Source organism: Ascidiella aspersa, chromosome 1 (assembly GCF_963924565.1).
Source record: "Ascidiella aspersa chromosome 1, kaAscAspe10.2, whole genome shotgun sequence".
NCBI classification, from domain to species: domain Eukaryota; kingdom Metazoa; phylum Chordata; class Ascidiacea; order Phlebobranchia; family Ascidiidae; genus Ascidiella; species Ascidiella aspersa.
The window spans coordinates 37,365,298-37,387,264 of record NC_139447.1 but is presented as its reverse complement, the minus strand read 5'-3'; the positions used below and the strand labels follow the sequence as shown (position 1 = coordinate 37,387,264).

At 36.2% G+C, this 21,967-nt stretch overlaps 1 protein-coding gene across 1 annotated transcript; it reads left to right on the top strand.

The window, feature by feature from the left end:
• Positions 1-3,601: 3,601 nt before the first annotated feature.
• Positions 3,602-20,939, top strand: LOC146170356 (solute carrier organic anion transporter family member 4C1-like). Its single transcript, XM_083388853.1, has 11 exons — positions 3,602-3,949; positions 9,204-9,467; positions 10,899-11,078; positions 11,508-11,610; positions 12,513-12,634; positions 13,151-13,402; positions 14,552-14,741; positions 16,141-16,300; positions 16,967-17,136; positions 17,787-17,992; positions 19,351-20,939. Exons 1-11 carry the CDS (start codon positions 3,760-3,762, stop codon positions 19,587-19,589), a joined length of 2,076 nt encoding a protein of 691 aa, XP_083244979.1. The 5' UTR covers positions 3,602-3,759; the 3' UTR covers positions 19,590-20,939.
• Positions 20,940-21,967: the final 1,028 nt, after the last annotated feature.

Here is a 21,967-nt window from a genome sequence, read left to right as displayed (position 1 = left end):
TTATATTTATTTTTCATGTACCCTATCGGAAAACGTTAAATTAACCAACCATACGTTTCTACGCCTTAGTGGCGTCGCCTAAACCGGTCACAATATAGCCCAGGACAATGGTAAAAGTAAAATCAAAATCAATTAAAAATGCACTTATATCGTTTACAAATTTAGAAAAGGATAGTCAGCTTTTTAAATTGTAGTTCAGTTAAAATTTTATTACTTTCGTGGTCCATTTACGTTGCAAAAAATTCTGTGGCCCAATAGTATTATGATAAAAAACCTGTAAAATAGGTTTAGAACAAAACACAGCAGCACAACATATTTCAAAACAGATTATTCATTCAACCGTGCATTAGTGAGATACTTGTGACTGAATAATATATTTACATTTCTTTTTAATTCATCCCCAAGCCATTATTCCTGTAAAATTAAATATAGTGACACAAATAAAACTAAATCTAGCTTTTTTAAATTCGTCTGTTGCCCACCAGTCAGCCATGGCCCACTGGTTGAGAACCGCTTCATTAGAGCAATATACGGTCTACGCGAGCGGACAGAATTAACCAGCCAGGTCTAGTTTATGGCATTAGAATCAGCTCGAACTTCTTTTTGCTTTATATAGTTTATGTGTATTCCTGATTTTGCCGATAGTTTTGAACAGTATTTGCTGTCTTTTTCGTTTTTGATTTGCAATTATCCCATTTCCTATTTGTTAATTTTCTGCTATGATTTTTATCTTGTATTTCAACTGTTTACACAACATTTTTCTAAACTAACCAGCGTCTTGTTTTTCTTTGGCATTTTTATCGCTGTTTGTCTTTTTGAAGTGACAAAAACATCAATTAAGCAATTTTATGAGTTTTGCACAAATTTGACTGGGATATATCAGGTTGGCTTCCAGAGTGACAGCAATTGTTTCATGGCAAATTAGACTTTTAAAGCCAAAATCAATTAAAACCCTGGATGTAGACGAATCCTCTTAATAGCAAAATGGTAGCTTTACGTTTTAGCGTATATTTTACATACATCAAGCTTTTAAAAGCATGGGTGTTTATAAAAAAGCACTGTGGCGTGTCCAGGCAAAAGTATTTCGAGGGGCACTTTAACAACATTACGAGTGCCAGGTGCGGAATTTAAGTCGCCAAAGTTCCGGGGTAAATAATTGACAGCAAATCGTAGCAGGGAGCAATATACAGCATAAGCAACAGCAGCAGCATCTGCAAAGTGTTTTGCGATCAAATGCCCACCGCTCTCCGTCTAACTTGATATTTATACGACCTCGATCGGGCGATGGATTTTTGTGATGACTCACAGGGCAAGCGAAAAGCATTAGTGTGTATATAGCTATAGGTGCAGCAATCACACTAGGTACATGTTTAAGCTCTGCGCTAATATTTGCGCGAGATTGCGAGTGCCGTGGTGTACTAGGAACCGCAGAACGCTGCCTGTCTATTAGGCATGACTCCTGTGTTTGGGGCTAGGTTGAATAGGGAGGCACCAACTTAACCCAAGCCAGGTAGTTTTGAAGTATTTTTTTGCATTTATCTTTGTAAATGATCGTGTTAGTCTAAATCTAAACAGCGTAATCAGGTGGCACTATATAATGGCAAATTGCATTGAATTCACATCCAGCTTTCGCGCAACCGTGCTTCATCAGGTCAAAGTGTAGCCTTTGTCTTTATTATAGTGCTATCTGATTATCCTTTGTATGCACTTGAGTATTTACGACAAGTTGAAATTTTGAATCAAGTTTTTCGAGTCCCAAAATTCCCGTATAAAATGATTGAACTAAGAAATAAGGTTAAAGTATTAGTATCGTCTATTTCTCCTGGCTTATAGGGACTTATATTTCTAGGCGCCTGCGTATATACAAAGTGTCGCCCTTTTAACCGACGTGAATAGGCAAAATCACTAACGCGTTAAAAACACATATGAAACCTATAGGTTGCTATGTTAATATTATTGTGATCTTATCCAGCTCTACGACATCGTGTGTCTTATAAAGTCGTTAGTTGGTCGAGCATTTTATAGTATTCATAAATACCGTTTCTCGGCTTAGTTAAATTTTAACTTAGAAACGACAAGAATAGTAAAGCGACCTTGTTAGACGCGCAGGGTTCTACTATGTACGTTTTTTACTCACTCTACTATGTATGTGTTTTAGAGTATAATGGTCGAAGGTTATAGTTAGACGCAGTAAGAATATCATCCATACTGACATAGCATTTTGTGAACGTTTCGAATAACTATTTATTTATTTTTAACATGTTTTGACATCATTCTAACTTGATAAGAAATTTTCTTCAAATAAAATAATTTGCCGAAACGTTAAATGGTGATAAAAAACAATTCTGGTTTCACATCAAATTGCAAAGATCCCATTAAATGCAGAACTTAACGCGATATTTATCATTCTATTTGATATAGGCAATCTTAACAATATATCTTATGGGCTAAAAATATATTAATAGCCCTAATTGAGTTTTGTCCTTGCAACACTGTTACTAAAATAAAGAGCTTTTATGTAAAGTTGGGCAAAGGGTAAATGACGTAGTTTGACCAGCTTGCAAATTCCCATTGAACGAACAACGCCCATACCACCCTTTGTCGATTTAACCTACGCTTTCCAATGTTTACCCGTTCACATTTTTGAGTCAGCACGGGCTTTGAGTTACAAAGAAGGCTTTTATGACTTGCCCTGCAACAGCCCACCTACGCCAAAAAGCTAACAACGAGCCTTTCTGTGTGTTTAGGCCAGTCGAAGGTTTCAAGCAATATTGTATGGACTGCAGAGTCGAAAATAGCGAATAAACTCTGGCAATTAAAATGCAAAAATATTTTTGTTATGTTATTGGCGCATAAATGCAGATCTAGAGATAGCTTTCGGGACTCGACGGAGTCGGTTAAATTTGCTGGAGTGGGAATTAGGACTCGAGTAAGATCATGTAAAACTACCAAGAGTCCCGAGCCCGACGTGCGCAAGTGCAGTACTTCGAAACTGATAAGCAGCAAGCTCTAAGTTGTAAAGGTTTAATTGCATATGATGTAAAACTCTCAAACCATCTATTATAGTTAAGGCAGTTTTCCCAATTGTGCGTCGAAATTGCTTTGCAAGTTTTTGCAGACGTTTCCGAGAGAACTTCGGCCAACAGTAATCGCAAGAAGCTTGTAGCCCCAAGGCTCAATGTTTTCCTGATAAGCGAGATTACACATACGAGAATAGACAAGAAGCAGGCGCCTTGTTGATTGAACGAAAAGCCGCGAAACCGATAAATAGCTTAATGCAGTAAAGACAGCGCAACGGCATATCTATATGACATGAGACCTGCATTACAACATTGCGATAATAACTTTTGCGCTGAAGCAGCTGTTCCCAAACTTTAAACTGGATGTCACATTTTGATTTCTCGAAATTATAGCCCATAATTTTGCAACAGGGACAGTGATAAAAACATGGTAAAATAAATATACAAATAGTTAAATTATTACTAATTGTTGTACGCAAACTGCCAAGTAAAATACATTTAAAAGATGTATCGCAGACGGCTTAAAACTTTATCACTGCGCCCAGTTTCAGAACCACTTGTATTTACTTTATTTAGGTTGCTAATATATATTTTAGCTGCTGAACTTTATTTTGTTGTTCATTTGTTATAATGCAATAAAATCTGCGCAAAGCCATAGCTTGCTGTTGCGCAAAATCAACTCGACTCTTCTAGAATCTTCACCCTAAAAGAGTTCATTTTTCCGACGTAACCACTCATCATGAACGGGACTTCTGATCTTGAGAAGAAAGGAGAACGAGAAGAAAAGAGGAAAGATTCGTCCGTCTTCAGTTCCATCCCTGAGGAGGAACTGAGGTACGGGTGGTTCGGATTCACTCCTGGGTTCCTCCAGGTTGGGAACAATGCGAAGGGATTCCTCGTGGTTTACTGCTTCTTCGTCATTGTACAAGGTGAGGTTTACAAAGCGATTTTTTTGTTGTTTTCTACACAAATGTACAGCAAAAATGTTATTGCAACAAATAAAGCAGGGATTTCAAAGTTTTCAGTCTGCCACTGGTTGATATTTTCTTACAGCATTTTGCAACCCTACGATGGTACATTGGAAAATCGAGCATTTCGAGCATTTTCGAGAAGTAGTGTTAACTTGTTGTTTTATATACACAAACGTACAACTAAAACTTTATTTAAACCAGGTCACAATTTTTAAGTCAGGCCACGTCTTTTTTTCGCCCACATGATACAGTAATAGATAGAACATTTCTAGTTGTGTGTTTCGAAGCAAAATTGTCAAAGAATAATTAAAACTCTATTATGTATTAATTCAGGTTTACAATTTTGAAAAAATAAGTGAAATTTATACTTATAGCATTAAGTGTAAATCTTTCAATACCCTACTCGCTACTTGCGGAATCCACAGGTTAAGACTGCTCGTTTGAAAGTAGTTTTCAAACTTGAATAGTTTAAAGTTTTTTGCTAGGCAAACACAACGTTCACATCAGCGTTTAAAGTTTTAATGATCCTTAACATCCGTAAATGTGCTGAGCTTAAGACAAACCTTATATACCGGTACCGCACTGCCCAAAGCACATATATCTTTTTGGTAGACTTACAGTCAATCACTTCTAAAACAAGGTTTTGTATTGCCGTATAAGAAGGTGGTGAAATTCTTTCAGCAGACTGTAAAATGAACAAAGTTGGCCAAAGAGAATAACCCGTTAAAATTACACACTGTTTGTTACCCCGTTGTAGTAAATAAATGAATCGTTATACGTGCGTAGCAAACAGTTCATTGTATACCAGCGACATATGGGTAATTCCAAGCAATTAGGCAGAAGACTTCGCCAATTAAAGCTTTATTGTGGCCAGTTGAAAATTGCGTGGGACTTCCGTAACAACGCGTCGATCTCATTTCCTTTGAAACCTCATAGGACGCTGCAACTCAGCTGATTGTGAATCTCATTAATATCAACGACTAACTCCTTTGCTGGTCGCCATACGTACATGTAGATTTTTGTTTAATCTAAAACCACCTGTTTATAAGAACTTCATACTTCTGAAAACTATAAGTTTCAACGCCGATACAGAGATGGCTTTCATTTTTGGAGCATATCAAATAAATTCAATTCATGTTAAATGAGATTTAATCTAAATTTAAAAAAATAATATGAACGACTTGCTCCTTTGCTAATGACCATAAATTCCCCTTTTGTTATTCTGTCTACCTCTGAAAACTATACGTTTTAAAGCTCATAGCGGAGTAGGTTTAATTTTGCGAGCGTATCGAAAAAATCAAAATTCATTTTGAATGAGAATATTTAGAAATGTTCTGTGTATACCTCTGTACGTGCTTTGATATATTCTATGTCTAACTACAACCTCCAGCCATTATCTTAAGACTGATTCGAAAAGTTTACAACATGCTGCCTACTTCTGTATGTGGGCTTTGATAATCATTCTTCGTCTTGTTACAACCTCCAACCATTATCTTAAGATTTATTCGAACCGTTCAAAATGCTACCTACTTCTGTATAAATTTAATATTTGTTCTACGTCTAATTAAACCTTCCAACCATGATTTTAAGATTTATCCGAAACGTACCTCTGTATGTGCTTTAATAGCACCTACGTCAAACTTCAAACTCCAGCCATTGCGCTCCAAGGTACACTGTGGCAAAACACCTCTATAAACTTGAATCTAATAAAGTTTGTTGTTGTGTAATAAACAGCAATCCCAATGCAACATTGCATGTGTTATATTTGTAACATAGGTGTTTTTAAGTTGTTTGAAATTTTAAGTCCTAATAATGCGGGTTTCCATAAAAATCAGGTTTGTCTGCATTTACTTTTCCCTTCTTTTCAGCCACAAAGCTTTAAGTGCACCAAAGATGTCTTTGCTCGTCTCCAAACAAACCTTAAATCTTAGTAGGCAAATATTGACGCGCAGTTTACAGGAAAACGGGTTTGTTACCGTTGTGTAAACGTTAATTTACAGCGCTTTGAAAGTGGGGTTTTCTATAGGCCACAACAAAAAAAAGTTTTTAACATCTGAATGCAGCCTGACCTGAAGTAACCGTTGCTAACCCACAACGGAACTATGATTCGTTATAAATGTAGAATTTTTTTACAACAGACATTTTTAAAAGTAATATTTTTATTGGGCTTTAATGTTTCGTCACGAAATCACGCTGCATGGTTTTACAGAATATAAATCCACTGTAGTACAAATTTGTGTAGAAAAACTTATGTATAAACATATGTGTAATGTTATCAATTCTTTATTTGAGCTTATAGGATTTTGGCAAGGTATTTCGACTGGCTGAGATAATTTTTTGAAGAGCAATTAATTTTAGGATAATAATAATCCAGTTTATATTATTATGTAACTTATGCATCTGTTATAAGAGAGTATTTTTTCAAAATAGATGTCCTTTTTTTCTGGTTTGAATAATATTAAAAGGATTTTTGGGGGATTAAAGTTGTGCATAGCACGATAACAACGATATAGCCTAACAAATAGCTGACTTTTGTCGAACAGCGTTACAGATTAACTTGCAGAACGCGGTCCTCAATGTTGATTTTTGCGGCTTATGATTTATGAGTGACTATTAGGTCGTTATACGCTCTTACGTAAGCAGGCCGCTTCTCAAATATTTAACGTCGACGTTTGCTATAGGTCCAAGCTATGCAACCTGCAAAGTTTAACCAGTCGAATAAAGGGCAACGTGACTTACATAACACCAGGTAAACCCTTTGACTAAATCCGAATGCCACCTAGTCAATAATATTTTGTTCGCTGGCAAATATAATGGCGGCAGTCACGCGTGCTTTGATGTTGTTTTTCAAGGTCATGGCCCCTCCTAAACATCTCTTTCACTTACTTTTACCCCCTTGCCTAAACAATGGTTCGCATTCTTTTTGGCGTGGTTTACCATATAGTGACCTATGTAGCCTAGTACTGTGACTTCGTTTTCAAAAGAAACAATTTTTTTTACTGATTACTTTGGTGTATAGTGCCCCCCAAAAAAATTTGAAAACCTCGCTCCAAACACGTTTGATTTATTCTGGCAAAGATAGAATATAACATTCAGCTGATGCAATAACCTTACACTTGAGTTATTTTTCTTCAATTTTTCATAAGAATAAAACATATACTCAAGTAACCACCTGGAAGTTAGTCAAGTATTAGTAGTATCAAGCCAATGGTTGCATAACTTTTATTTCCTTGCCAATATTTTTTACATTACGGTTCCTGGCCCACCATTAGCCGTAAACATTTTTGTTTGCCTTTTTAGCCAATCGTCCATATTAGATAAATCAGGATGGATTATATAAATATATCGAAATTTCCTGTTTGCACATTACACCACTTGACAAAACCTATACCCTTCAGCAGCGGAAATAAAATTAAACCTGTGTTATTCGTCTTAAACTCTGGAAAAGACCGAAAAATATTAAGTGTAAAAAACACTGTCCTAGTGCATTTGTTCTTTTTTTTGCGTTCAAACTATTGTTTTCAGGCTATAAACTGTATTTAGATGTATTTAGAAGAGAATATACCTGCTCAATCGAGCTCAAGTTATTCTGTGACATCATCATGATATGAGTTACTCAACGCTTTTACAATTCCATTTAAAAAAGTCCGAGTAGACCCAAATCATCTCGATTTCGATATTTTTTTTGCCATTCATTATCAAGCTACATTACAGATCCGTCTGGAAATGGAAAGGACGCCATGGAAGGCTGCTAGGTGCGCCGCGAGCAAAAGGAAAAACCATGTCGAAATAAGTCCAAAATTAATCGGAATAAGACTTTAATGGAAAAAATAACGAAGTCCCTTTAAAGATATGCAACTATAAAACCCATATAATAAAAAACACAGGCAATTTAAGAGAAATAGTGGTACACCTAAAAAATTTCCTCGTTCGCAAGGTGCGCCGACACGTTTTCATACGTCTCTAGGTGCGCCGCCAAGTAAAAAAGGATAAGAAACACTGGTCTGTAGGGTACACTTGTAGTGTCTTGTTTATATGAGTGGTATGACCCGAGACAAAAATCCTGGATCCGGCTCAGATGCAGTTTTTACTGGCCTTGAAAATATGTTTACCTTGTGCTGATAAAAGCACAAAGTGATCGCCTGTTTCCCGTTGTCCTGCGTCATGCCATGCAGGTCAATGTACGTTGATTTGACATTATATAAACCCAGTGTGTACACCACATACAGTCATGCATTTCAGTGTAAATATCAGGATATTAGATTCATATCCGATGAGGAGTACCAAAATAGTAAATCTAGCAAACTGTCACGGGATGCCCACTATGTATGTTGAATTGCGGCAAATAAAATGACTCAATCCTCTATAATTATTAAAGGCGATCCTTAACTATATGTATGACAATTAAATAGAATTAAGGTGATGCCTTAACTAAGTATGACAATTAAATAGGTATTACGTAAGCCTTTAGATGTCGAAAATGTTAGAGTTATTAGAGTTATAACTATACGTGAAACAAAAATCCTCCAACCACTACTTGCTAAAATCTACATGTTTAGTTTTAAAACTTTATCTCAATAAAGAATTAATTCCTTATAGGACGAATTTCGTACAGGTTTATAATAATCTACTTCGTTTGTCAATTTTCGTACACCTATAAAACGTATTGTACTGCACCTAATTAATGAATTGTTAAAAAAACAAAAAAACAGCTAAAACCACCTTTTTGTTATTTCACCCAAGCGCTCTTGTCAACGGCTTTGTAAACGTCAGCATTTCAACATTGTTGTTTTTGTTCTAACGGGTGACTTCATCTATGTTTAAATAGGCATTAAACTAGAATTTTTTGACGAGTTTTATTGTCTTCATAACGTAAAAACTACTAAATAATTTTGTTCAAAATACGTCTTACTTATAGCTCCAATCATTATGCTCCAAAGTTTACACGCGACACATTCCGTTGCGGTTTCTAAAGTTTCCTAAATAGCCATTTTTTAGGACCTGTAAAAGCAAAGCGTTTTGTGCTCAATGCAACTTACAACGAAAATTGCAAATATTCGAACGTTTCGAACAAGATGGAAGTACTAGATGCGCCAACACCGTTTTTTTAGCTTTATAAACGGGCTTACTATTCACATTTCGCACATGTTTTCAAATTTACCGGATTGGCCAGTTTTCAAAGAGAAGTCACCCTTTTTGTTATTTCACCCAGGCGCTCTTGTCAACGGCTTCGTAAACGTCAGCATCTCAACGTTGGAACGTCGCTTCGGTCTCCAGAGCTCAGAGACCGGGCTAATATCAACAGGTTACGACATCGCCTTCTGCATCCTGACCATGTTCTTCACCTACCAGTTCAGCAGGTCGCACCGGCCTCGTTTAGTTGGTATTGGCTGCTTCGTTATGGGCCTCGGTGCCTTGATATTCAGCCTTCCACACTTCACAACGCCAATCTACGAATACGCACAAGATTTCTCCGGTAAGTTTAAGACAGGGGTTCTCAAACTGGGACCCAAAGACCCCTTTTGGGTAGGTGGTTTAGTTTCAGGGTGCTTATAAATGCCTATCCGAAATCCTGGTGTTAAATTTTAAAAACATAATGATTTAAAAATAAAAAAATGTTATTTGGCGCCTTCTACTTAAATTTATTTATACTGCATTCTATATTTTTACATTTGCTGTACCGAAAACAGCAGGTTTCTTAAGTCGTATGACGTCAATTTCTGACGTCATTTGAAAAATAAAGGCCAAGGTCCACGTGAAGCATAATATATATTTGTGTTGTAGTGACTTAAGTCAATGACTTGCACTTAAGTCACTGTTTTCAAATAAGTTGAAAATTGTTTTATTTATTTACATTTTTGCACTTGATAAAATAACCTCTGTATGTTGGACGTTTAGTTTAGTTATTGCTCATCATCGGACGCGTTCAAGTTTACTACGAGTACGTACAGATTTTGATCCAATAGTGCCTAATTGCAATCCTGGTGTATAGTTTGAAGTAAAAATGCAACTTGGCGCCTTCGCCGTAAATGTATTTATTTCTTATGACGTCAAAACTTATGTGCTCAGCGGTAAAAAGGTCTCCTGGTTTAAGATACAGTGTTATAGTCAGTAAATGTTTTCAAATGAGTTCAAAATTGATTCATTTATCTCCATTTTTGCACGTAATAACTTGATGTTTAACTGCTATTTTTTTGTTTAGTTTGTTGTTCATAAATCGAACGATTTTTTAGTAAGGGGAAAATAAGTAAGGGAGTCAAAAACAAACACAAGGATTGTTGGACAAACTATAGGGACAACTGTTTCGCCAGCTTTCCATATAATTACTGAAAAAAAAAAAAAAAAAAAAACAAGTTTAAAACTCAGCAAAAACCAAATTAACATTGGTTTTTGGTAATGTATTCTCGGCCTCAATTTTTCTGCTATTAATTTGCAACTGGCAACGACTATTACCTACAATAGGGTGTATCTTAAAAAAAATAAGATATTCTCTTTGTCAGTAATTTAATCAGCTGCCTAAAAGATACTCGAATTTGAGTGCGCTTTATTTCCGTACTCTGAATTTGTATCACCACATTCTGTATAATTACACAGGGGCTGGGACTTTACAAATCATTAGGCCTCCGGAGGGTTTCATGCAGTTAAACAACGCCATAGTAAAGTCAGGCCTAAACAGTAATATTACAATTTTATCAGCCATTTAGAAAACATTTGATTGTATCCATTGTAGGTAAGCCATTTGGTATATTATTTCGATTTTTACAGATGAGTATTAATGAGAAAAAAGGTCAGGACAAAGGCGATTTGCATAGGTTTCCGAAACGTTGGTTAAAAATTACAATTTCTAGAGGAGCTGTTTTTTGATTAATATTACAATGCCTGGCAGCAACAGTTTATTTATTTTCAGACGAGTGTTCGGCCAACGCTACCGATTGTACTGGGACGGTGGCTCCAGGTCTCCACGATTACCTCTACGTGTTTATACTGGGTCAGCTTCTGCATGGGGCAGGATGCACCCCCCTGTACACCCTGGGGCTGTCGTTTATAGAGGACACCGTGCCTAAAGAGTCGGCAGCTGTATATCTGGGTAAGCCTTGATTCTAACCTGGTTTTTGTATTGAAATCTTGTGATTTAGTGCTATACTTGTTACATGTTTTACTTTAAAATATTTTGGGAGACATACGCTAAAAACAGGAACTGTATCTTTTTACTATTTTTAATATATAAGTTTTACCGTTATAGAGACATATCTAAAAGTATCGGGTAATACTTATAAGAACCTAAACTTCAGTATTAAAACGTTGTGTCTATATGCGCAGCGTTGACATACTTAAGTGGCATATATGACTGGAGAGCAAAAACATCCGTAAAGTCCATTGATGTATTTTGCTGCTAAACAGTCTTCCAATCAAACCTAAAACAAATGTTAAAATGTGATGGTGAATTTTAAACCTATATGCATTTTTTGTTGTTACCTCAAGTGCAAGATGTTATACCGGTTTACCTATTGTTCAGGTATCGGCAACGCGGCCTCCATCTTTGGTCCAGTGCTCGGTTATGGACTGGGGGGAATAGTTCTCGGTTATTGGGTCGACTTCGACGTTGTGGATCCCGACACGTGAGAATGTTATACGTTTAGTTCACACAATGTCAAATACATACAAGTGGGTGTACAGCAACTGTGATCTAGTCCTTCCAAAGTCGTTAAAAACAAACGATAACGGCTTTCGTATTATCATAAGCTTTTGAAAGACTAACACAATTTGTCGCTCAAGATGCAATCAAGGCAGGGTCGAAAAACAACTACTGTGATGAGGTTCGAACTCACGACCTCCGGTCATACCGGGACCGTTCTTCTACCAACTGAGCTTCATAGGCTTAGAGGGAGCAAGTCTAGAAATAACCATGACATCATTACTTTAGTTCACACATTCGATTTTACGTCTTCACGTTTACCGATTTTTTGTCATAATATGTTCGGCTGTATTGTCAAAACACAATAGACTCTTACAGAAAAGAACAGTGAAAAAACGTATGAAGTTATAATACTAAGAGTCTACTCTATAGACTCTAGACAAATAATATCTTTGTCACAATAGAGTTATGAACACTGTACAGGTACAATAAATAGGTCAACCCACTCTTAGAAATTTCATATACTTTCTGTTGCTGATTAAACTAACAACAAATTATCTTTGAACTAACAATTTCTTTATACGAGTACTACCTTTCGTATTGTCTAAAGATTTAGATGAAAAAAAAATGCATTGCACCACCTACTAATTGCACATTCATTTTTAAAACAAAATGTGCTCGATTAGGCTATGTAGACAACGCACTTTAGCGCTACACCATACATCCATATTCTATGCTGTTCAAGCAAAATCGGAGTTTATTTACGTATTATCAAACCAATCTCTATGCTGTACTACTTTTTATCGAAACCCCTTTACTTATTTCCGAAACCAACTTGCACTTTAAACCTTTAACAATGACTGAAACCTCCTTGCTTCTTTTCAGGATCGACATCGATTCGTCTGATCCACGCTGGGTTGGAGCTTGGTGGTTGGGAGTGATTGCATCGATGGCCTGTGCCTTCATTATAACAGTTCCTCTGCTCGGCTTTCCAAAGGACTTTCCTGGTATGTTGTCCACTTTGCAGAATACATCTGAAGTCCGACTTCCGAACCCGTCTCGACCCGAAAATTGAACCCGAGTCCGATTCAGCTTGTATTCCACTCATAGGGCTGTCATATAACTCACGCACCCACAATAAGGGGTTGGAACATATCCCACCGCATGCTATTCCACCTTGGCAATTTACAGTTTAAGCACGTCGGACTCGGAACTCGGGTAGTTGTACGTAGTCTTACTCGGTGCCGAGTCCTAAATCCACCTTTGCCGCAGCCCCTATTCAAAACCTTACTGTTCTTTTTTAGTTTGGTTGGACGATAAGGTGTTTCTCTGAACAGTTATCTTTAGATTTTGCATCTATGCGCCGATGACATAAACAAAATATAATTTTGGCCTTTTTTGTAACAAAATATGATTTTGTGCCTTTTTTTGTATGTTTGCTATACAAAAAAACACAAACAAAATCAAGAAAAGCAATGGCTTTTCGGTGTACAACATCAAGCCCCTTTCATCTTTTAACGCAGGGGCCGACCGCTATCGTATGATGCGCGAATCGGAAACTTACGGTGGTGGGGATGAAGGTGAGGCGGACCAGTTTAAGTCCTTCAAGAAATTCCCCCTGGCCTTGTGGACCCTGTTGAAGAACCCCACCTACACCTTTACCTGCTTGGCTGGCGCTACTGAGGCCATGGTTATCAGTGGCTTTACTACATTCCTGCCTAAGATTATTGAGAATGAGTTTCAGCAGACGGCAGGAATAGCGGCGATTATGGCAGGTAAATTGCAATAGGTTTATAATGGCAGAATTTTGCGACCAATTTTCTTGCAAAGATTGTGAGTTTAATCAATCTCATTTCAAAAATCTATAGTCCATTCGTGTCAAAGTTTTGCAATATGACTTTAGCACATGTCAAGCCTATTTAGTTGTCTCGTTAAGCCTTCTGTTTAAAGCTTTTATTCCTAAAAACTCAAGTCATTTTAAATATATCACATCCAAACAAGGTGTTGCTAAAAAGTCCTAGTCAGGTAATTACAAAAGTACATTAAGTCATAATGAATTCCTTTTTTCAAGCCTTTGTAAAGATCATGCCATAGGTAGTCAAGTCTATTATAAGTCTATACCATAAAAGTGCTGTGAACTTTAACACACAGAAAATATTTGTGGTTTCATTACCCCGCTAATACTTGGCCATTTATTCAAACTAAAACTGAAGCCTTACATTTTGACATAGCCCTATTTATATCCGTTATTTATAGATGTTTTTTTTTCAAACAAGGATGGATTTGACATTTTCACATTTTAATTATGTAAAACGCAAACACATTAACCTAGAAATGACTTTTTGTGTGTGTCAGGCATAATAAAGAGTACTTATAAAATGCTGACAAGGGTAGCCATTAGAACTATATTTGCCACAAACAACAGTTTTACCGTAAGTCGTTGCGATATTTCGTATTTTATTTGTTTTACGAGATCGTTAAATACAGTTGGATACTGAAAAGTAAATAGTTTTTTATAGGCTCTTAAATGCAACTACATATGCCTTTCCATAAAGACTGTTTAGGTATGTAGAAGCAGTTTGCACGCCATCTGTATGACTTTTACTTTTATTTAAACGTAGTTACTTCGATCATGACTTGTCGTACTGTTCGTTACAAATGACTTTAAAGTTAAGTAGTTTACAAATGACTTGACTGGGACTTTAGTCATTTTTACAACTTGTTACGGCTGTTACAACCAAAATATCGTTATGACTTAACATAAACTTCAAAAAATGTCTTAACATAAACTTCAGTTGTTTGCAATGACTTTAAACGGAATTTAGTTGGTATACAAATGACTTGACTAGGACTATAGTCATTTTTACAACTTGTGAGGGCCGTTATAACCAAAACATCGTTTAAAACTTACTTTTATTCGTCAGGTGTGATCAGTATTCCGGGCGGCATCGTGGGTCACGTGATTGCTGGTTTGTTGGTGAAAAAGTTCAACATGAAAACTTCGAGCATTCTCAAGTTCAGCGCGGTGTGTTGTGTTATCGTGTGCGCCGGCTCGCCAGCCTTGCTCCTATATTGTCCGAACGAAGATGTTGCAGGCATCACTTACCCATACAGGTTAGAGCAGTTTTTTTTTTCAATTTTAACGAGTCCCCTTTTGTTATTTTTCTATATCTTGCGCCTTCTCAGTCATTAATTACGGACCAAAAATATTCGAGATATTTCGATTATTATATACTTAACTTACTCCTAAAAAAATGAAGCACTCAGCACATACAGGTTAGAGCAGGGTTTTCATTTAAATCGAAAACCCTTTTGTAATTGTTCTATATCTTGCGCCTTCTCAGATATTAATTACGGACCGGAAAAAAATCGAGATTTTCGATTACTACACTAAACTTGCTCTTTAATCGCGCGAAACTTTAAATCAGGAAAAATGAAACATTCAGCACCCAACAAGTTGTGCATTTATCATGCTCTTTATTTCTTTTATCGAGCTGTTAACAAACAAGTTAAGCGAGCTATTGACTCCACAGTTGTAAGGCTGCTCAGACACCACGAGTGTCGCGCGAAGCACAGAATTATAGTTTATCTTGTTTCATAAAAGATTTACAAATTAGCTACTCGAAACATCCGGGTTAAAACTTAGGTTTTTATTTTATCTACTTTTTTATCACTAGCATCCACAAATAGGCCCTTCCACCATTGCTCATCATACGATCCGTAAAATAAACCCAAGAACTGAAATCTTTCAGACCCTATTATTTTTAAAAATCTTGTTCGTGTTTTAACTTAAAACATTAAATCGTAATGATCTGCTTTAAATCGGTCCCGGTTTTAACCAGGGTCGTGAGTTCGAATCTCACAGGAGGCTAGATTTTTCTCGAATTGCCTTGCTTGCACGAAAGTCATGAGACCAACCGATGTCGAAAAACTTTTTCAAAGGCATCTGCTGCGTCGACATTGTCTACATGTTAAGATCTTTTAAACCAGGGCTGCGGATTCGGTTAAAAATAACCCGAGTCCGACTCTAGATTCCGAACTCGGCCAAACAAATAAACCAGAGTCCAAATCCCGATCCCCGATTCCGACTCCAGCTAAGTATACGATTTTCATCTACAGCTTGTATTTCACCCACTTACGCAACTAAATTAAGGTGAATATTTTGCCTTCCACTCATATTGGTGTCATAATTCATCCACCCGCAATACATGGTTTAAAAATATTTTACCGGTTGCTATTACACTTTTACAACTTACATTTTACCGCCAGTTTGCAAAATTTGGTACTGCGCATGCGCAAGTCGGACTCGCGACTCGGTAGTTTTACGCGGTCTTACTCGAGTCCCGAGTTAGATTTCAGTAAACAAACCGAATCCGTTGAGTCCCGAGTCTTAAGCCCTGAGCCCGTCTCCGCAGCCGTGTTTTAAGCCCAATTGACGTCTTCGGATCTTAAATGCCCATGATCTGTTTAAGATCAATTTTACCTTACTGAAAGCGTGTTGTTTGTTTTCCAGCGACCAAACCACTATTAACGAGTCGTTGCTTTCCAACTGCAACGGGGATTGCGTTTGTCAGGAGGAGTTCTACATTCCAGTTTGTGGAATGGACAACGTGAACTACTTCACAGCTTGTCACGCTGGATGCCTCAACTCGACCGTTATCAATTCAACTAAGGTAAAACGTAAAACCATAATTATTTGACCTTAAACCTAACTCTAATAGATGCTACTGGTTTAAACAGTGAAGATTCTTCGCCATTTCAATTGTTTCAAAGTACCAAAAATGCAAATATATGAGTTTCGCGTTAAACAATTAAATGCTATCTTAAAGCAATAGCTCGTATTTGCAACTACAAACTAAAGCAAGCAAATGTTTTAGGTCTACAAATTAAAAAAACATGTAATTTCTGGGAAATCTTATCCACCAAATAAAGAAAAATGTTAAGTTTCATTTATGTCTCAGTCATCTTATTCCACACAACATTTTTAGGTCATGCCTTGCGTAAAACATAGACATATAACAATTATTATCATTGTTGTAAAAAAGATTGTTCCAAAGCATTTAATTAATAAAACCTAACACACACGCTTAACACAAAAAAAATAATAATATAGCAAACTTTGTATATGGCCATATTTGTCTAGTTATAAATAGAGAATTCAGGTGGCACCGTATATAGACAAATTGTATTGAGTATAAAATATAATAAAAAAAAAAAAAATAAAAAAATAAAAAAAAAAAATGCATCTAAGACAATTCGTTTAAAATCAGTGATACATATATTTTGTTATGTTAAACAACCTAATAACATTGGGATCTAAGCACACCATTTATCTGTAGTACTACTCTGACTGTTCGTGCATCGCCAACATTACAAGCGAAGGATGGCAAGCTGTAGAAGGAAAGTGTCCATCTTCATGCAACACACTGGGAGCGTTCCTCGGCATCTTCTTCCTAGTTGTCATGTTCACATTTATGTCAAGTACGCCAGCGCTGGTCGTCACTTTTAGGTAAGAAGCCTATAATTTACGTATCGCAATAGATCAGTGTTACAATGCCTTAAGTCACTGTGTTGTTGCAATGCCTCAAGTCACAAATGACTTGACTTGGACTTAAGTAAATGAGTGAAATGACTGGACTTTGACTAGTTTTGTTATTTTTTTGTCAAAGACTTGACTTGGACTTGAGTTGAATGAGTGAAATGACTATACCGGGACTAGTTTTATTATTTTTTGACAAAGACTTGACTTAGACTTAAGTTGAATGAGTGAAATGACTGGACTGGGAATATAGTCTTGATATTTTTAAGCCTTGACTTTTATGTTAATTTACAAAATGCTTGAATCGGTTTTAAGCTATCTCAAAATGACTTTTTTTAACACTGTAATACATTTAGCCGTGATGATATAAAATTATGAATGTGTGATAAAAAAATAATTTTGTGATAAACAAAAATGTAATAAAGAAAAGAGAAATGGTTCCTTTAGAGTTTAGAAAAAAAGTGACTGTTTTAAGATTGTAAAAATTAGACGTTTTGTTTGCTATTTTAACCATTGTTTTACGCAAAATAATTGGCATTATATCAAGACGGACGAAGTTTTAAAGATGAAACAATTTCAACTGAATTTGTTCCTAAAATGTCATTTTTTACATTTTTCAGGGTCGTACCAGCCAACCTGCGTTCATTCGCCATCGGAGTCCAGTGGGTCTTCATTCGCGCATTGGGGAGTATCCCTGGTCCGATCTTGTTCGGTTCCATCATCGACTTCACCTGCATCCTGTGGCAAACCCGAACCTGTAGTGATGACCCAGGCTCTTGTTGGATCTACAACAGCAAAACCATGGCAGATAACGTTATTTATATCTGTAAGTTAATCACTGGAGGTTTTTAAATGATTAAACATCGACCCGTATAAGTTTCACTATAAACCAGGGGTTCTTAAACTGGGGTCCATGGACCCCTTAGGGGTCCGTGAACCACTTTTAGGGGGTCCGTGAAGGCCTAATTGAAATATTACATATTATTTAAGAAGTAATCAATTTATCAAAGAAAAGAGCATATTTAAAAGTAAAACAGTTCTGCACTAAATGTATGTGGACTCTTTCACTTTCCAATTTTTGGACCGAAATCAGCAAATTTATGAAGCCTATTTGTACTGTGACCTAAATTTAGGACGTCGTTTTTGAAACCGTTTTGCCTAAATTGGTCCACGCGAGACAAAAACAAAAGTTAGGGGTCCGCGTTAGGAAAAAGTTTAAGAAACCCTGCTATAAACGATTGCTCACTTTAGTTGACTTGAAATACATGCACTTAGGTCAATGGTTTTGCTAACTTGAAGAACATAAGAACATATTCAATTGTAATTTGAGTCCTAAAAAAACTTAGAAAAGATCTATAACAGCAAAACCATGGCAGATAACGTTATTTATATCTGCAAGTTGCCGGTTACAAGTGGTTCCGACGCCTCAGTTACTTTATATTACTGTTTAACATTTATTTGAAAGTATTAGATGCGACATTACTTGGCTTGCATTCGCTTTTTTAAAACTTAGACATGTAAACTAAGCGTTAAACGAATAGTATTAAAACTAAAAGTGCTTTTGCTGAATACAAATTTCTACAAGGATAGTTAAAAATGCTAAATGTTGTTCATCAGTTTGAAAAGGAGCAAATTCATTAGCCGATCACGTCATGCATATTTGTCAGAAAACAATTATCCTGAAAACACCTGTTGTTTGCGAGCAATTTGCTGTAGGCCTAGGTTTTGAAATGTCTAAACGTCGCCTTGTATAAAAAAGATAGCCTACAGTACTTGGCATATATTTGATTTACTTGCTTTGTTTACTATCATCATTTTTTTGTATATGGTTACTTAAAACAACAAATATAGGTTACTCAAAAGGTAAATATAATTGAAATAAGCTATTGTTGCCAGGCATAATATATAACGGAGTGTTGCTCTTCCAGCAGAATATATAATGCGAGTTTTTAATCGCACGAATTGTTACTTGTTGATTTATAAGGAATCTGTTTTACATGTAACGTCAGTATCCTGATGAAGACGTTCTGTATAGCACGTCGAAACGTCGATCTATTATGTAAATATAATTGAAAAACTAAGACAGAACTATTTTTTTCAAGTGTTGAACTAATTGACTGGTACAAGTTTGACTTCTAATTGTTTTTTGAGTTAACCGGCGGTCTCCTACATGTTGTTTTGCAGCTGTTGCTTGTAAGATCGGCTCTACAATCCTATTCCTTCTCGCAAACTTCTTCTACAAGCCTCCATTGGATTCGAAAGCCCAAGAGACCGAGCTAACCCAACAAACCGAGGCGGTCAACAGAGCCTTTGAAGCCGGCGATGACGATGACGTTAAAGCCGATAAAAGCGATCAAGGCGACCAAAGCGACGCGAGCGATAAAAGCGATCAGAGTGCAGATGAACCAGTGACCGTACTGTGAGTTTTGGTCGCATTTCTGAGGCGTTTTTACCGAAGAATTGTCCCAGCAGAGGCTGTAATTGCAGAGCGTCGCATTTTACCGAGTAATATAATGTTTTTCACTCAAAAATTAACAATGTTTGCATACTGTATTATAAATACGATGTTGTACAGGATTTGAAAAGTCAGTATTTTCGTTCTTTATAGTTCAACATATTTTTGGCAGGTTTTGGAACTTTTTGACACTTTTCTGATCTGTATTATGCATTGAAGTTTATTCAACTTTTTATACTAATTTGTAATTAAACGTATTTTTTCGAAAAGTTTTAATTTGTTAAGTTTTCTTTCTGATGAACGCGTTACTGTAACTTTGATCATTTTTTTCTAGTGTATTTCGGTTTGTCATTTAGGATATTGGTTCAGCTGAGACGTTCTTTTATATTTGTCAGATAAAAAATATTATACATCTATGCACTGAGTTCCATATTTCTTCAAGTTTATTTTATTTTTTTTTTAATTTTTGTTTATCATTGGAAGATGAATCGCCACATTTGTAATCCGTACAAGTCGACCTCATGCAATTAAGCTTGAAGATTTACCAGTTTACATCATTCGTTATCAAACAACAGTTTATAGCCTCGTAGTAAACCACGTTTTAGTTAAATTTTCTAAATCAAAAAGACTTTCTTTTATTGGAAACCCCATGAAATAACTTCTTCCAGCTTTAAACTTTAAACAACAAAAAGCAGTGATCCATTTTTACAGTTGTTTAACGTTCATTTGATTAAAAAATAAGTCATTTCTATTTTGTCTATACATTAGTTGAACAAGTTGTTTCACCAACGTTATAACATAAAAGGGGGGTTATAATTGAATTTAATAAAAAATGCTTTACAGGGTAATTACTTTAAAATGGTTAAGAACCGCTGTTCTACATTCTTGTTAGCACATTTTGTTTCACAAATCAATTTGCTATCTTGTCCTAAATCTAATGACGGCCATTTCTTTTGATGAAACTTATAATTAATGTTCTTTTTGTTGCAGTCAGAAGCACTTTGATGTTTAACCTTTATTTGTGGGCGCTGTAATTATTCCCAAGTGTAAAACCAAGCCTATAAGATCAACATTTACACCCTTAAGTTAAACATGGACCATTTTAGCTTTTTAAAACGCCTGAAATCGCGCTTGAATAAAGTGAAGCCTCGTGTTACCCACATGCCCTTATGAAAAGAGCTGTGTTTTCTCGTGTAGATTTAAGTGCAATTATAGGTGTATTTTACTCTTTCTGTGCCAGTTTTCTTTGTGCGTATGACCTTTAATATTCAAAACGTGCCTCGCTTTTGGCAAATTGGAAAGCAAATATACAACAACAAGACTGCGTAATGGGAGTTATATTTACTACAGCCTCAAACTTCTATAAAACTTCGCCGAACCAATTTTACATTGTACGTTTTAAAAGCTTTGTAAAGTCAAATTTAAAAATTAACAAGCAACACACTAACAAATCGTCAGTTTAACAAGGAAATGTAGGTTAAGTTGCCATAAATTGATTTTAAAAAACAATGAAGAAAAATTAGAAAATTTTATCGGCTTGAAGGTGATTTCTTATTTGGTTTAAATGAATAACCATTTCCATCAACACACAAATTTTTTGCTGCTAATACCCTTAACGCCTCATATTTTGTTTAATAAGTGACAGGTTGTGTTTATGAGGAATCAGGTGGCACTGTATTAAGACAAATTGTATTTGATTCTCGACAAGCTTTCGCACAACCATGCTTCATCAGGTCAAAGAATCATTCTTATCGCCTTTTACTTGTGCCTGTGCTTTTACGTGCATTTTTATTGTTTTCATTTCTACTTTGACCTGATGAGGCACGGTTGTGCGAAAGCTTGTCGAGAATCAAATACAATTTGTCTTTATACAGTGCCACCTGATTCCTCTAATTAGAATTAGACAAATACGGCCATTTTCAAAGGTTGTGTTTAGTAAATGCGCTTCGTAAAACGCTGATGAGTGGTGCTGTAAGAATAATCTGATTCGTGAATCGGGTTAAAAACTTGCTTTACCATCAATATCGCTTCAATGGTATACAGAAGCCATAAACAATTACAATGTATATTCTATGAAACATGAACACACATATGTGTGTTTACAACTGAAATCTAGCCCTTCTGAAGCTGCTTTTTGACCAACGATTACGGCTTACATATCATTAGTATACCGAAAGCCATTGCAGACTCTACACTGAATCTGTCGATCAAAGATACAAGCAGGGCAGGCTAGAAAAACAACAAGCCTGCAGTGAGGTTCGAAATCACGACCTCCGGTCAAGCCGGGACCGTCGCTCTACCAACTGAGCTACACAGGCTCAGAGGGGAGCGAGTCGAGAAACAACC

Excerpts from the sequence above, each read along its gene's own strand:
- LOC146170356 (XM_083388853.1), top strand. The coding sequence starts at position 3,760 with ATGAACGGGACTTCTGATCTTGAGAAGAAAGGAGAACGAGAAGAAAAG. Across the intron at positions 11,079-11,507 it reads GTCGGCAGCTGTATATCTGG|GTATCGGCAACGCGGCCTCC; the intron begins GTAAGCCTTGAT and ends CCTATTGTTCAG. Across the intron at positions 12,635-13,150 it reads CTTTCCAAAGGACTTTCCTG|GGGCCGACCGCTATCGTATG; the intron begins GTATGTTGTCCA and ends CTTTTAACGCAG.